At 47.6% G+C, this 15253-nt stretch overlaps 1 protein-coding gene and 1 pseudogene across 16 annotated transcripts in view; one reads left to right on the forward strand and one right to left on the reverse strand.

The window, feature by feature from the left end:
* The window catches only part of LOC102125700 (phosphatidylinositol 3,4,5-trisphosphate 3-phosphatase TPTE2-like), a 347382-nt pseudogene that overhangs the window by 169325 nt on the left and 162804 nt on the right, over positions 1 to 15253 (forward strand).
* The window catches only part of LOC135964418 (aspartate-rich protein 1-like), an 85352-nt gene that overhangs the window by 26098 nt on the left and 44001 nt on the right, over positions 1 to 15253 (reverse strand). For 5 of the 16 annotated variants that reach the window (XR_010578487.1, XR_010578486.1, XR_010578488.1 and 2 more), the window contains one exon: positions 2421 to 2499. Coding sequence is in view for 1 of the 16 variants with exons in the window: in XM_065522568.1 (XP_065378640.1) it covers positions 2421 to 2499 (79 nt within the window). In the remaining 15 variants the exon portion in view is untranslated. Of the gene's footprint in view, positions 1 to 2420; positions 2500 to 7294; positions 7519 to 12635; positions 13155 to 13461; positions 13640 to 15253 lie in introns of all 16 variants that reach the window. The other 11 variants (XR_010578476.1, XR_010578472.1, XR_010578474.1 and 8 more) reach the window with 5 other exon arrangements.

The raw sequence follows: 15253 nt of genomic DNA on the forward strand, positions 1-15253 counted from the left end.
TGAGTAGCTGGGACCACAGGCATGTGTTACCACGCCCAGCTATTTTTCTTGTAATATTGTTTTGTAGAAATGGGGTCTCACCATGTTGCCCAGGCTGGTCTCGAGCTCCTGGGCCTCCCAAAGTGCTGGGATTATAGGCATGAGCCACCATGCCCAGCGAGATTTTCTTTTTTCTTTTTGGAGACAGAGTCTTGCTCTGTCGGCATGTTGGAGCACAGTGATGCGACCTCGGCTCACTGCAACCTCCGCCTCCCAGGTTCAACTGACAGTCCTGCCTCAGCCTCCAACTAGCTGGGACTACAGGCGCACACCACCAAGCTCACCTAATTTTTCTATTTTTAGTAGAGATAGGGTTTCACCATGTTGGCCATTATGGTTTCAAACTCCTGAGCTCATGATTCACCCACCTCAGCCTCCCAAAGTGCTAGGATTACAGGTGTAAGTCACCCTGCCTGGCCATTATTTTTTATTTTCAAGAAAAACTTTGTTTTTTGAGATGGAGTCTCGCTCAGTCACCCAGGCTGGAGTGCAGTGGCGGCATCTTGGCTCACTGCAACCTCAGCCTCCCAGGTTCAAGTGATTCTCCTACTTCAGCCTCCAAGTTGCTGGGACTACAGGCACGTGCCACCACGCCTGGCTAATTTTTCTTTTTGTTTTTGATTTTGGTTTTTTGAGCCTCCCAAGCAGTTGGGATTACAGGCATGCATCACCACGCCTGGCTAATTTTTCTTTTTGTTTTTGATTTGGGTTTTTTGAGGCTCCCAAGTAGTTGGGATTACAGGCATGCACCACCACGCCCAGCTAATTTTTTGTATTTTTAGTAGAGATAGGGTTTCTCCACGTTGGCCAGGCTGGTTTTGAAATTCCAACCTCAGGTGATCCGCCCTCCTCGGCCTCCCAAAGTGATGGGATTACAGGTGTGAGCCACCACACCTGGATCCATTTTTATAATTGCACTCAAACATACATAGCATCAATATTTCCACTTTAGTTTTAAACGTACAGCTCGGTGGCACTAACTACATTCACACTATTGGGCAACCTTCACCACCATCCATCTCCAGAACTCTTTCATCTTCCCAAACAGAAACTCTAAACCCATTAACTACAGTCCCCCATTCTTCCTTCCCCCTCGCCCTGATAACCTCAAATCTACTTTCTGTCTATGTGAATTTGCCAATTCTAGGTACCTCATAAAAGTGGATTCAAATGACATTTGTTTGTGGCTGGCCTATTTCACTAAGTATAATATCTTCAAGTTTCATCCATGTTGTAGAAGATTTTTGAAATCAATTTAAAAATAATTAACAACTAAAACCTATGAAGACCTATTCAGAGTAGTACAGCCAGGCGCAGAGGCTCACGTCTGTAATCCCAGCACTGTGGGAGGCCGAGGCGGTGGTGGGAATCACCAGGCCAGGGGATTGAGACCATCCTGGCTAACACAGTGAAACTCCACCTCTACTAAAAATACAAAAAGATAGCTGGGCATGGTGGCACACACCTGCAGTCCCAGCTACTTGGGAGGCTGAAGCAGGAGAATCGCTTGAACCCAGGAGGTGGAGCTTTCAGTGAGCCAAGATTATGCCACTGCAGTCCAGCCTGGGCAACAGAGCAGGACTCTGTCTTAAAAAAACTTTTTTAAAAAAAAGGCTCAAATGTGTCCTTTGAAAAGTGTGTTGGGTCTGTCAGTATACAGTATATAAAATGTATGAAAGGTAGCCTGTTCCAGAGTTATGTTTGTAAAGCTGAGGACCCTCTGCATATACACAGCACACCCTTTCCCTGCACCACAGTATCTTCAAAAATTCTTCCCTCCAATCCTTTTTTTTTTTTTTTTTTGGAGACAGGGTCTCACTCTGTCACCCAGGCTGGAGTGCAGTGGCATGATCACAGCTCACTGCAGCCTTGACCTCCTCAAGTGATCCTCCCATCTCAGCCTTCTGAGTAGCTGGGATTATAGGCATGAGCCACTACACCCAGTTAATTTTTTTTTATTTTTTATTTTTAGAGATGGGGTCCCACAATGTTGCCCAGCTCATCTGGAACTCCTGCATACAAGCAATCCACCCACCTTGGCCTCCCAAAATGCTGAGATTATAGGTGTGAACCACCACACCTGGCCTCCAATCTCTTCAAATTTCAGAACCTTACCTTTCTATCACTATAACACTATTTCCCTCACAGGATGCATGGTTATCATCAAGAAAGGCAGGCAGTAAGGGTGAAGATTTTTAGCATTTCTCTCAGTCCCATTTGGTGCTTACATCTTATTTTGGGTTGCACTTGACACCTTGACATATGGAATACTTGTCAGGCTTACAGCAGCCTTAGAGTGATCATGTGGGTAATCTTGATGAGAGATATGATCATTAAATTCTAACCAAAATGTAGCATCCAAACATAAGACAAATACTTACAAGTGATAAATCCTGTATGATAGAGAGGATAACGGTGCCCAACTCTGATAATCTGTCCCAAATCAAGGCAGTAACATTTCTGCAAAGAAAAAAAAACAAAAGCATGTCTGCTAGTTCCTGGCCTGTGTTAGAGAAGGCTCTTTCTAGGGGCACCAGAGGGAATGGAGTGTAATTCAAACTGGAAGCCTTTTAAAGTGAGCTAGCTCACCTATTGAGGTTACACCTTTTAACTCGACTCAACTGCAGTAGTCAGGACTCTTGTTCCAAGTGACAGAAACCCCACTCAAACTAGCTTAAGCCTAAAGACAGATTTATGGACTGTCTCATGGAATTCATAAACAAGATCGTTCTGACTATCTCTCAGAACTCATTGGCCTTAAGAACTCTGTGGAGCCAGAGACTCAAACACCACTCTCTTCTCTTGTCATGTCTCCGTTTCTTTGAGATTTGTCCGTCTTTCTCAGCAACTCCCCCAACCCTCTAGTTCACATAATCTGAAGCATGGTTACAGGGAGCTCCTAAATTTTATATTTTGCAATCAGAAAGCCTACTTCAACCCTCTTTCAGTCTCCGTTTGAAAAATCTGTGTAAGGACACTTATTGAACTGGCCTGGGCAGGTGCGTTCCCTTGAATCAATCAGCACTGGGCATAGGACAAGTTCACATAATAATCGGGCAACCTAGAAAAAGGAAGTAAGGAGCAGAGGCAGCCCTTAGAAGGCAAGTAGTGCCAGAATGACATTCCCATGGGTGTTCTCTGCATCAACAACCCTACCATCCTGATGTTTTCTTTTGCATTCATTAATATTTGTGTGAGTCTGGAGAAATATACCATGTTCATGGATTGGAATACTCAATATCATAAAGATCAGTTCTCAAAGTAATTTGTATATTACATGTAATTCTTATCAAAATCTAAACAGATTTCTTTCTTTTCTTATTAATTTATTTATTTAGAGACAGAGTCTCGCTCTGTCACCCAGGCTGGAGTGCAGTGGTGCAATCTCGGCTCACTGCAAGCTCTGCCTCCCGCATTCACGCCACTCTCCTGCCTCAGCCTCCCAAGTAGCTGGGACTACAGGTGCCCGCCACGACGCCCGGCTTTTTTTTTTTTTCTTTTGTATTTTTGGTAGAGACGGGGCTTCACGGTTTTAGCCAGAATGGTCTCGAGTTCCTGACTTTGTGATTGGCCTGCCTCAGCCTCCCAAAGTGCTGGGATTACAGATGTGAGCCACTGCATCCAGCGCTTTTTTTTTTTTTTAAACAGTCATCATTAGGATGAATCTCAACATATTTCTTAATAAATAGTGACAAGCTGATTCTAATTTTGTTTTTAGAAAGCGTCTTGCTCTGTTGTCTAAGCTGGAGTATAGTGGTGCAATTACAGCTCACTGAAGCCTCAAACTCCTGGGCTCAAGCAATCCTCCCACCTCAGTCTCTCCAAGTGCTAGGATTACAGATGTCTGCCACCACGCCCGGCTAATTCTAAATTTATATGAAAATGCAGGCTGGTTGTGGTGGCTTATGCCTGTAATCCCAAAATTTTGGGAAGCAGAGGCGGGTGAATCACCTGAGGTCAAGAGTTCGAGATCAGCCTGGCCAACATGGCAAACCCCGTCTCTACTATAAAAACACAAAAAAGTTAGCCAAGTGTAGTGACACATGCCTGTAATCCCAGCTACTTGGGAGGCTGAGACAGGAGAAACACGTGAACCTGGGAGGCAGAGGTTACAGTGAGCTGAGATTGTACCATTGTACTGCAGCCTGGGCAAAAAGAGCAAAACTCTGTCTCAAAGAAAAAAAAAAATGCAAAGGGCCAAGAGTAGTCAAAATACTGGCTTGTTCTGAAATCTCTGGTCTATGAGATAATCTACTTCTTTTTTTTTTTTTTTTTTTGAGAGTCTCCTCGCTCTGTTGCCCAGGCTGGAGTTCCTTGGTGTGGTCTTGGCTCACTGCAAGCTCTGCCTTCTGGTCTCATGCCATTCTCCTGCCTCAACCTCTCAAGTAGCTGGGACAACAGGCACCCACCACCACCCTCGCTAATTTTTTGTGTTTTTAGTAGAGACAGGGTTTCACCGCGTTAGCCAGGATGGTCTCGATACCTGACCTCGTGATCTGCCCGCCTCTGCCTCCCAAAGTGCTGGGATTACAGGCATGAGCCACCGTGCCCAGCCAGACGAGATGATCTACTTCTTACTGACTTCAAGATGTGATAAAAGGCTTGGCACAGTGGCTTATGCCTGTAATGCCAACACTGCGAGGCTGAGGTGGGAGGATTACTTGAGGTCAGGAATTGGAGACCAGTCCAGGCAACATGGCAGGAGCTTGTTTCTGCAGAAAAAGTCAAAAAAAAACACAAATAGCTGAGCATGATGATACACACCTGTAGCCCCAGCTATCCAGGAGGCTGAGTCAGGATGATTATTTGAGCCCAGGAGTTCAAGGCTATAGTGGCTGAGGTGGGCGGATCACGAGGTCAGGAGGGCAAGACCATCCTGGCTAACATGGTGAAACCCTGTCTCTACTGAAAATACAAAAAAATTAGCTGGGCATGGTGGAAGGTGCCTGTAGTCCCAGCTACTCGGGAGGCTGAGGCAGGAGAATGGCATGAACCTGTGAGGAGGAGCTTGCACTGCACTGCAGCCTGGGCGACAAAGTGAGACTCCGTCTCCAAATAAACAAAACAAAAGAAAACAAAGGAAAGAAAGAACAAAACCCTAGCAGAATGCTGCCCGTAGCGCGTCTTCACTCAGGAATGCCCATTTGGCCACACAGTAGCTCTCAGGAAAAAAACATTAATTAGTTCACCAATAGAGCAAGGAAACTCACTCATTAGCTTTAGGTCTGTTTTAGGGCAGATGCGTTAATGGTCTAAAATATCACAGAGTTATTCCAAGAAGCATTCATTGAGAATGTATTCTCTTTATGTTCTACCCTACTCCTTCTACCTTGGTCTCCAGCATTCTGATTTTCCAATATCCTTATGCACTGTGCTCTTTTTAATTTTTGAGACAGAGTCTCACTCTTGCAGGCTGGAGTGCAGTGGTGCCATCGCAGCTCGCACCTCACTGCAACCTCCACCTCTTGGATTCAAGTGATTCTCAAATTTCAGCTTCCTGAGTAGCTGGGATTACAAGCACGTGCCAACGCGCCCATCTAATTTTTGTATTTTTAGTAGACACGGGGTATCACCATGGTGGCTAGGCTGGTGTCAAACCCCTGGCCTCAAGTCACTCGTCCACCACTGCGTCCCAAAGTCTTAGGATTACAGGCAAGCCACCGCATGCAGCCTGTTGTGCTCGCTTTAAATATAGAAATACTGGTATGTTTGTTGGTGTAATACTATTGTTTTGGCCTGAATCTCAAATCTGAATTATTTTGTATTGAGACTATTCATGGAGTTTTTTGATTCACTAAAATTCCAAATTGAACAAGGATACACTTAATTAATTTAAAAATAATTTTTCCAGTCTGAGTGCAGTGGCTCACACCTGTAATCCCAGCACTTTGGGAGACCAAGGCGGGTGAATCATTTGAGGTTTGAAGTTCAAGACCAGCCTGGCCAACATGGCAAAACCCCGTCTCTACAAAAAATACAAAAATTACCCGGCTGTGGTGGCACAAGCCTGTAATCCCAGTTACTTGGGAGGAGGAAGTGGGAGAATCACTTGAACTCAGGAGGCGAAGGTTGCAGTGAGCCAAGATCTCACCACTGCACTCCAGCCTGGGTGACAGAGCAAGGGACTCTGTCTCAAAAAATAATAATAATTTTTCCATATTTCACACTTCTATACTATCTTCGAGAGTCAGAAAATAACACCAACAAAACAGAGCATCTGATGCAATAATAATTTTTTTTTTTTTTTGAGGTGGAGTGGAGTTTCCCTCTGTGACCCAGGCAGGAGTGCAGTGGCACAGCCTCAACTACTGCAACCTCTGTCTCCCTGGTTCGAGCTATTATCGTGCCTCAGCTTCCAAGTGGCTGGGATGACAGGCACCTGCCACCGTGCCTGGCTAATTTTGCATTTTTACTAGAGACGGGTTTTTGCCATGTTGCCCAGGCTGGTTTCAAACTCCTGACAGGTGATCGACCCACCTTGGCCTCGAAGAGTGCTGGGATTACATACGTGAGCCACTGCGTCCAGCTAGTGATACAATAATATCATTCTTAGCTCTGGTTCAAAGACTTTTTGAAGAAGCAGATAATGAACATGACAGAATTGAAACTGACTTGGGGAATCGATTAAAATCTCCATCTAGGTCAGGCGCAATGGCCCACACCTGTAATCCCAGCACTATGGGAGGCCAAGACAGGCGGATCACTTGAGGTCAGGAGTTCGAGACCAGCCCAGCAAACATACTGAAACCCCATCTCTACTAAAAATACAAACATTTGCTGGGCGTGTTGGTGTGCACCTGTAATCCCAGCTACTCAGGAGGCTGAGCCACGAGGATCACTTCAACCCAGGAGGTGGAGGTTGCAGTGAGCCACGATCATGCCACTGTACTCCAGCCTGGGCAACAGAGTGAGACCCTGTCTCAAAAAAAAAAAAAAAAATTCCCCATTCATACACGATGAAACCGAAAGATCAAAAGAAAGCAGTGATTTTTTTCGAGCAAAACACACTGCTTGGTGTCAATAAAAAGATTACAGTCCTAACCTTTTCCCCAAGAATTCTGTCAGATAATCTCAAAGTCATCAAAATGAAATGGGATTATTTAAACATGAAGGACTTTTAAGAAAAATATTTGGCCAGGCACGGTGACTAATGCTTGTAATCCCAGCACTTTGGAAGGCCGAGGCTGGTGGATCACCTGAGGTCAGGAGTTCAAGACCAGCCTGGCCAACATCATGAAACCCCGTCTCCACTAACCTTAAAAAAATTGGCCAGGCACGGGGGCGGGTGCCTCCAATTCCAGCTACTCAGGAGGCTGAGGCAAGACAATCACTTGAACCCAGGAGGTGGACGGTGTGCGCCTGTAATCCCAGTTACCGGAGAGGCTGAGGCACGAGAATTGCTTGAGTTCAGGAGATGGCGGTTGCAGTGAACTGAGATCTCACCACTGCACTCCAGCCTGGGTGACAGAATGAGATGGCCTGAAAAAAAAGAAAAAGAAAATCAGTGCTATTTTATCTTAAGTGTTTTATGATTAAATGTCTACAATTGTCTTTTGCACTAAGTTTATTATTTTTATTGTATTAAACTTTAGATTCATGGGGCACATGTGCAGGTGTGTTCCATGAGTACACTGCAAAATGCTAAGGTTTGGGCTTCTAGTGAACCCATCACCCAAACACTGACCATAGTACCCAATGAGCAGTTTTTCAACCCTTTCCCCTACTTCCCTCCCCACCTGTGGAGTTCCCAGGGTCTGTTATTTCCATCTTTATGTCCATTTGAACCAACTGTTTAGCTATTTATTTATTAATTTATTTTTGAGACACAGTCTCGCTCCTTCACCCTGCCTGGAGTGCAGTGGCGCCATCTCAGCTCACTGCAACGTTCACCTCCTGGGTTCAAGTGATTCTCCTGTCTCAGCCTTCTGAGTAGCTGGGATTATAGGCACGCGCCACCACACTGGGCAAACTTTTGCAATTTTAGTAGAAATGGGGTTCCACCATGTTGGCCAGGCTGGTATCGAACTCCTGACCTCAGGTGATCCACCTGCTTTGCCCTCCCAGTGTGCTGGGATTATAGGTATGAGCCACTGTACCTTGCCTATTTTTAAATAATACTTAATTTTCTTTGATTTTTCTAAAAATTTAGAGTACAATTATATAATGATGTTAACCTTTTTGGGAGGTGGGACGGGGTCTCACTCAGTCACCCAGGATGGAGTGCAATGGCTCAGTCATGCTTCCCTGCAGCCTCAAATTCCTGTGCTCAAGTGATCCTCCCACCTCAGCCTCCCAAACAGCTGGGACCACAGGCACGCACCACCATGCCCAGCTCATTTTTCTATTTTTGTGGAGACAGGGTCTTGCTATGTTGCCCAGGGGGGTGTCAAATTCCTGAGCTCAAGCAATCTGCCCCCCATGGCTTCCCCAAGTGCTGGGATTAGAGACCTAAACCACCGTCCCTGGCCTAATAATGTAGAATCTTACTTAACGCTTCATAGTATGATTTTTAAAGTTTGTATTTGAAATATATTTAAATATATAGTTTGATCTTTTGAAAAACATTTGAATTCCTAACAGATTATAAAATACTAGTTGTGCCCAGGAGGCGGAGGTTGCAATGAACAGAGATCAAACCGCTGCACTCCAGCCTGGGTGACAGAGCAAGACGCCAGCTCAAAAAAAAAAAGTTGTCTTAGGGTTCAAACCAGAGAAGCAGAACCAGTAGGAAAGATACACAGATTCAGATATACACAAACATATAGCGACACATATCTGCATAGATATAGAAACGGATGGCTTCTAGCCGGGCACAGTGGCTCACGCCTGTAATCCCAGCACTTTGGAAGGCCGAGGCAGGCAGATCACCTGAGGTCAGGAGTTTGAGACCAGCCTGGCCAACACGATGAAAATCTGTCTCTCATAAAAACACAAAAATTAGCCAGGTGTGGTGGTGCATGCCTGCAGTTCCAGCAAATCGGGAGGCTGAGGCAGAAGAATTGCTTGAACCCGGGAGGTGGAGATTGCAGTGAACTGAGATCGCGCCACTGCACTCCAGCCTGGGTGACAAAGCTAGACTCCGTCTCTAACAAACAAACAAACAAAAAAATTATATACAGACATACATCTAGATAGATAGATAGATTGGTAAAACCTTGGCTTCTGCATTTGTGGGGTTGGCTAAGCAAGCCCAGAGTCCACAGGACTGGCCGTCAGGAAACGACAATCACCGGTGGGCTGGAGCCGCACAGGCAGGGCCAAAGCTTGTTTTTCACAGGCACTCAGGAAGAAAGATCCAGAGAGAAGGGAGCACAATGGTGGACTCAACTGCTATTTGAAGTCTGTGCTCCAGGAAGTCCTAAGCCCTCTCTTTTTTAAAAAAAGAAACATAAACTTTTTGGCTGGCTGTGGTGGCACAAGCTGTAGTCTCAGCTGCTCAGGAGGTTGAGGCAGAAGAATTGCTTGAGCACAGGAGTTAGAATCTAGCCTGAGCAGCATAACAAGACTTTGGTTCTAAAAAGTATTTAAAAAACAGTCCGGCCACAGTGGCTCACGACCATAGTCCCAGCACTTTGGGAGGCCAAGGTGGGTGAACTACTTGAAGCCAGGAGTTCAAGATCAGCCTGGCCAACATGGTGAAACCCGGTCTCTACTAAAAATACAAAATCAGCTGGGTGTGGTGACACATGCCTGTAATCCCAGTTACTTGGAAGGCTGAGGTGGAAGAATTGCTTGAACCTGGGAGGCAGAGCTTGCAGTGAGCCAACACTGCACTGCTGCACTCCAGCCTGGGTGACAGAGTGAGACCCTGTCTCAAAAAAATAAATAAGAAATATTTTCAAAATAAAACACTTTTAATGTTTTTATTATTTTTTTCTTTAGCAGTACATTGGCAAGTTGAGTAAACTTTTAATTTTAAAACAGTTTTAGAATTACAGACAAACTGCCAAGACAGCACAAAGTTCACACATACCCTTGTACCTGGCTTCCTTCTTATGATTATCTTAAATTAGTATGGTAAATTGCTACAGTTAAAAAACCTAGCTGCGCATGGTACCTCACACCTATGATCCCAGCACTTTGGGAAGCCAAAGTGGGAGGATTACTTGAGTCTTGGAGTTCAAGACTAGCCTGGGATACACAGTGAGACCTTGTTTTAGTTAAAAAAAAAAAAAAAAAATTTAAGGCCGGGCTGGGTGGCTCATGCCTATAATCACAACACCGTGGGAGGCCGAGGCAGACAGATTACCTGAGGTCGGGAGTTCAAGAACAGCCTGACCAACATGGAGAAACCCTGTCTCTACTAAAAATACAAAATTAGCCGGATGTGGTGGGGTATGCTTGTAATCCCAGCTACTCCGGAGGCTGATGCAGAAGAATCACTTGAAACCAGGAGGCGGAGTTTGCAGTGAGCCGAGATCTTGCCATTGCACTCCAGCCTGGGCAACAAGAGCAAAGCCCCACCTCAAAAAAAAGAAAAATTTTTTAAATGAAAAATTGGACCAGGCTTCAGCACAGTGGGACAGTCACACCTCACTGCAGCGTCAAACTCCTGGGCTCAAGCAATTCTCCCTCCTCAGCCTCCCTAGCAGCTGGGACTGTAAGTGCATACCACCATGCTGACTAACTAAAACAAAAAAAAAAAATTAGAGAGATGTAGTCTCGCTAATTTGCCCAGGCTAGTCTCACACTCCTGACCTCAAGATCTTCCCATCTTAGCCTCCCAAAGTGCTAGGATGTGAGCCACCATCCCTGGTCCCAATAAACCAATACTGATATATTATGATTAACTAGGGCTCATCTTGATTCAGATTTCTTTACTATTTCCCATAATGTCCTTTTCCTGTCCCAAGATGTCATCCAGGAGACCACACTATGTTTAGTTCTTAAGTCTCCTCAGGATTGCTGGAGTGCAGTGACTCCATCTCGGCTCACTGCAACCTCTGACCACTGAGTTCAAGCTATTCTCCTGCCTCAGCCTCCCCAGTTGCTGGGATTACAGGCACCTGCCACCATGCCCAGCAGTGCAGTGGGGCTATCTTGGCTCCCTGCAACCTCCGCCTCCCGGGTTCAAACAATTCTCCTGCCTCAGTCTCCCAAGTAGCTGGGATTACAGGTGTGTGCCACAACTCACTGTCTTTTTTTTTGGAGACAGAGTTTGAGATGGGGCTTCACCACGTTGGCCAGGCTGGTCTAGAACTCCTGGCCTCAGGTCATCCACCCACCTCACCCTCCCAAAGTGCTGGGATTACAGGTGTGAGCAACTGCGCCCAGGCTATTCTGCACTTCACGTGCAAAATAATTTTCCCTTTACAATAAATTGCTCTATGCTGCATCACCTTTGCTGTGTGATTCTTATTTAAATTCTTTATTTATTTTAATTATTTCTTCTTTTTGAAACAGGGTCTCACAATGTTGCCCTGGCTGGTCTCAAACCTTTGAGCTCAAGCAATCCATCCACCGTGGCCTCCCAAAGTGCTGGGATGACAGGAATTAGCCACCACACCTAGCCTAAATTCTTTGAAACTTACAACTGCGGCCTCAAAACAGTTGTCAATCATTGCACCACTGCCGTCCAGCCTGGGCGACAGTCTAATGCCTCATCTCACAAAAGGAAAAAGATATATTAAAAATAAATAAATAAATAAATAAATAAATAAATAAATAAATAAAATTTTTTTTTCCCCCTAAAAACAGGGTATCCCAGTCAGGCACGGTAGCTCACACCTGTAATCCTTGCACTTTGGGAGGCCGAGGCAGGTGAGTCATCTGAGGTCAAGAGTTCAAGACCAACCAGGCCTACATGGTGAAACCCTTGCTCTACTAAAAAAAAACCCACAAAAATTAGCTGGACACGGTGGAAGGTGCCTGTAATCCCTGCTACTCGGGAGGCTGAGGGAGAGAATCACTTGAACTTGGGAGGCAGACGTTGCAGTGAACCCAAGAGTGCACCAGTGTCCTCCAGTCTGGGATCCTACAGAATGAGATTCCAGCTCAAAAACAAATACAAGAGCCAGGGTCTCCCTCTGTTGCCCAGACCAGAGTGCAGTGACGCGGTCACAGCTCACTGCACCCTTGACCTCCCATGCTCAACTGATTCTCCTGCCTCAGTAGCTGGGACTACCAGCACGCATCACCATGCCTGATGAATTTTTTAATTTTTTGGGGTGATGGTCTCGCTATGTTGCCCAGGCAGGTTTTGAACTCTTGGCCTGAAGTGATCCTCCTACCAAGTCCTCCCTACAAAGAGCTGGGATGACAGGCGTCACCCACCACACCCGGCCCTTCAAAGCTGCCTGTTCCTTGACCACGATGTGTAGCAAGGGGAGCTAGAGTGAGAGCAGCACCGTGGGGAAGGGACAGGACTGCCAGCCTGAGCTATCTGACGTTAGGCCAGACCCCTCTTCTCCAAGCGAGATCAACCACATGAGTGATCTCAGGAGCCCGTGTCCGCTCAGACAGCCTGGATTTTAGCTTCGTAGATGGATGGGAACCTGTGAAGGTTTAGAGATGCTGGGAGAACCTTTTTCCTGGGAGAGTTTTCCAAATAGGGAACAAACAGAGCCACCCTGGGCCCCGCTGAGGGAGGATCCTACCAGAAGCCGTCACCACTGTCTCGCTCCACGCCGGTGGTGATGTTGATGTCATCGATGCAGGTAGTTGGTGTCGTGTACAGAAGCACAGACCACTGCAGTCCCGCGTACTTGAAGAAGTCAAAGTCTGTGTTCTGGACAAAGTAACCCTTGGGATACCGAGGGCGGGAGGACTGTGGTTCGCTGGGCCCTCGCCATGGGTCTTTTGCCCTCAGTTCACATGCCCCCCAGATCAGGGCCTCCTCTCTGCGAAGGCCACCCTGTCCCTGGCAGGAAGACCACAGTGTGGGGCGGAAAGATGGGTGTGTGCAGTGGTGGCAGGATGGTACCCACTTGGACATGTCGGTCACATACAGATGGTCCCTGGTGGCAGGGTGGGGGGGGGGGGGTGAGCGTGCTCTTGACGGCGACAGTGACTCAGAGGCGGGAGGGCAGGGGACCCAAGTGGAACAGACTGCTGACGTCAGCCTCGAAGGGGAGGTAGCCCCTTTCATGCTCTAGCGTGTGGACACCATTCACCCACTGCAGACATAGGAGATATGGGAAGGGGGTGGCAGGTCGGGACATGAGGAGGGGCTCTGCTATCGGGCACTCCCTCACATAACCCGCAGCATGGGGCTCAGGAGCCTGCCAGTCAGACAGGAAGAATGACATCCCAGTGGGGTAGATCAGGCCACCTATCCCCCTACACAGGGCACAGCCCCCAGGGCAGGGTAAGGCCCCCCACCGTCCCAACCCAGGAGACAGGCTGTGGGTGGAATCTGACGGTCCCGTGCTGTTCAGCAGCTGTGCCCACCCACCCGCCCTGCCTACTCCTGGCCATACTGACCACAATGGCATAGAAGTGGGCACTGCCAATCCTCAGCACCACTCTTGTGTGCAGGTCCTGGATCCATTGCTTCAGCAGGGTCACCTCCCGTTCATGCCACACCCAGCTGACAAAATGCCCAGTCCTGGCTGATATCATTGAAGATGCAGAGAACCGGTATGTCCAAGGTGGGGCCCGACTGCAAAGAGAAGGGCTGGGCTCAGCTCCTAAGCCCCCAAAGGGATCCGGGACCAGTGTGCTGCACAGCTGTGCCCCCAGACCTAGAACAAGCCCTGACACATGGCGGGGACTCCTGGTGGAAAAGACAGGTAGCTTGCTGATGACAGGTCCACTGCCAGGGCAGGTTGTACACCTGGGACACTGGGGTCAGGAGATCCTCATTGGGGCGGATGGCACCCAGTATCTCCCGAGACAGGGGTGAACCCAGGGGCACATCCCAGCCAAAGGCAAGAAAGTTCAGACCTGTGACTAAGATGCAAATGACCCACTGCCTGTCAGAGGAAGAAAGGCTGGTTAGGGGGAGGGGCAGCTCTGCTTAGGACACTGTGAGTGAGGCCCATGCTGGCAGCCAGCCCTCTCCTCTCTTTCTCTTGTACTGAATACCACAAAAACAGAAACAGAGGATGTAGGCTGGGTATGGTGGTTAATACCTGTAATCCCAGCACTTTGGGAAGCAGAGGCAGGCGGATCACAAGGTCAGGAGTTCGAGACCAACTTGGCCAATATGGTGAAACCCCATCTCTACTAAAAATACCAAAATTAACTGGGAGTGGTGGCGGGCGCCTGTAGTCCCAGCTACTAGGGAGGCTGAGGCAGGAGAATCGCTTGTACCCAGGAGGCGGAGGCTGCAGTGAGCCATCCCCTTGGATATCATGCCATCGCACTGCAGCCTGGGTGACACAGTGAGACTCTCTCTCAAAAAAAAAAAAAAGACAAAGAAAAAGAGGAGGTAGAACAGGCAAACGAGGCCCAGACTTCACCGGATTCCACTTCTCTGCTGACCACTTCCAAGTCAGGAGGGCAACAGGGGTGGCATCCTCGGCCTGATGTCACTGTCTGTCCTCTATCTGAACCCTGAAAACCAAGCTACCTTCCCCCCTCAGCAGAGCCGACATCAGAATGTCTAAACTGTCCCCTCCTCCTGATCCCCGGGCCCAGCTCTGTGCAGGGCCTGCCCCTCAGGCCTGACGAGTGTCTGGTGGCTCATGCCTATAATCAGTACTTTGGGAAGTCAACGTGGGAGGATGGCTTGAGGTCAGGAGTTTGAGATGCGCCTGCATAACGTACTGAGACCCTGTATCTTAAAAAACAAAACAAAACCAAAAAGTTGGTTTTTGTTTTGAGACAGAGTCTCAGTCTGTCGCACAGGCTGGAGTGCAGTGGCTTGATCTCGGCTCACTGCAACCTCCGCTTTCCTGGTTCAAGCAATTCTCCTGCCTCTGCCTCCCAAGTAGCTGGGATTACAGGTGCTCATCACCACGCCCGGCTAACTTTGTATTTTTAGTAGAGACGGGGTTTCACCACGTTGGCCGGGCTGGTCTTGAACTCCTGGCCTCAGGTGATCCGGCCGCCTGGGCCTCCCAAGGTGCTGGGATTACAGGCGTGAGCCACCAAGCCCGACCAAGTTTCTTTTCTTTCTTTTTTTTTTTAATTAGGCATGGCGGTCCCAGCTAAATTGCAAGGCTGGGGCGGGAGAATCGCTTGAGCTCAGAAGTTAGGACTGCCCCATTCCGCTCCAACCTGGGCGGCAGGGTCAAACCCCGTCTCAAAAACATTTCAAAAACTAAAAATC

The sequence above is a fragment of the Macaca fascicularis genome, chromosome 10 (assembly GCF_037993035.2).
Source record: "Macaca fascicularis isolate 582-1 chromosome 10, T2T-MFA8v1.1".
Classification (NCBI taxonomy): domain Eukaryota; kingdom Metazoa; phylum Chordata; class Mammalia; order Primates; family Cercopithecidae; genus Macaca; species Macaca fascicularis.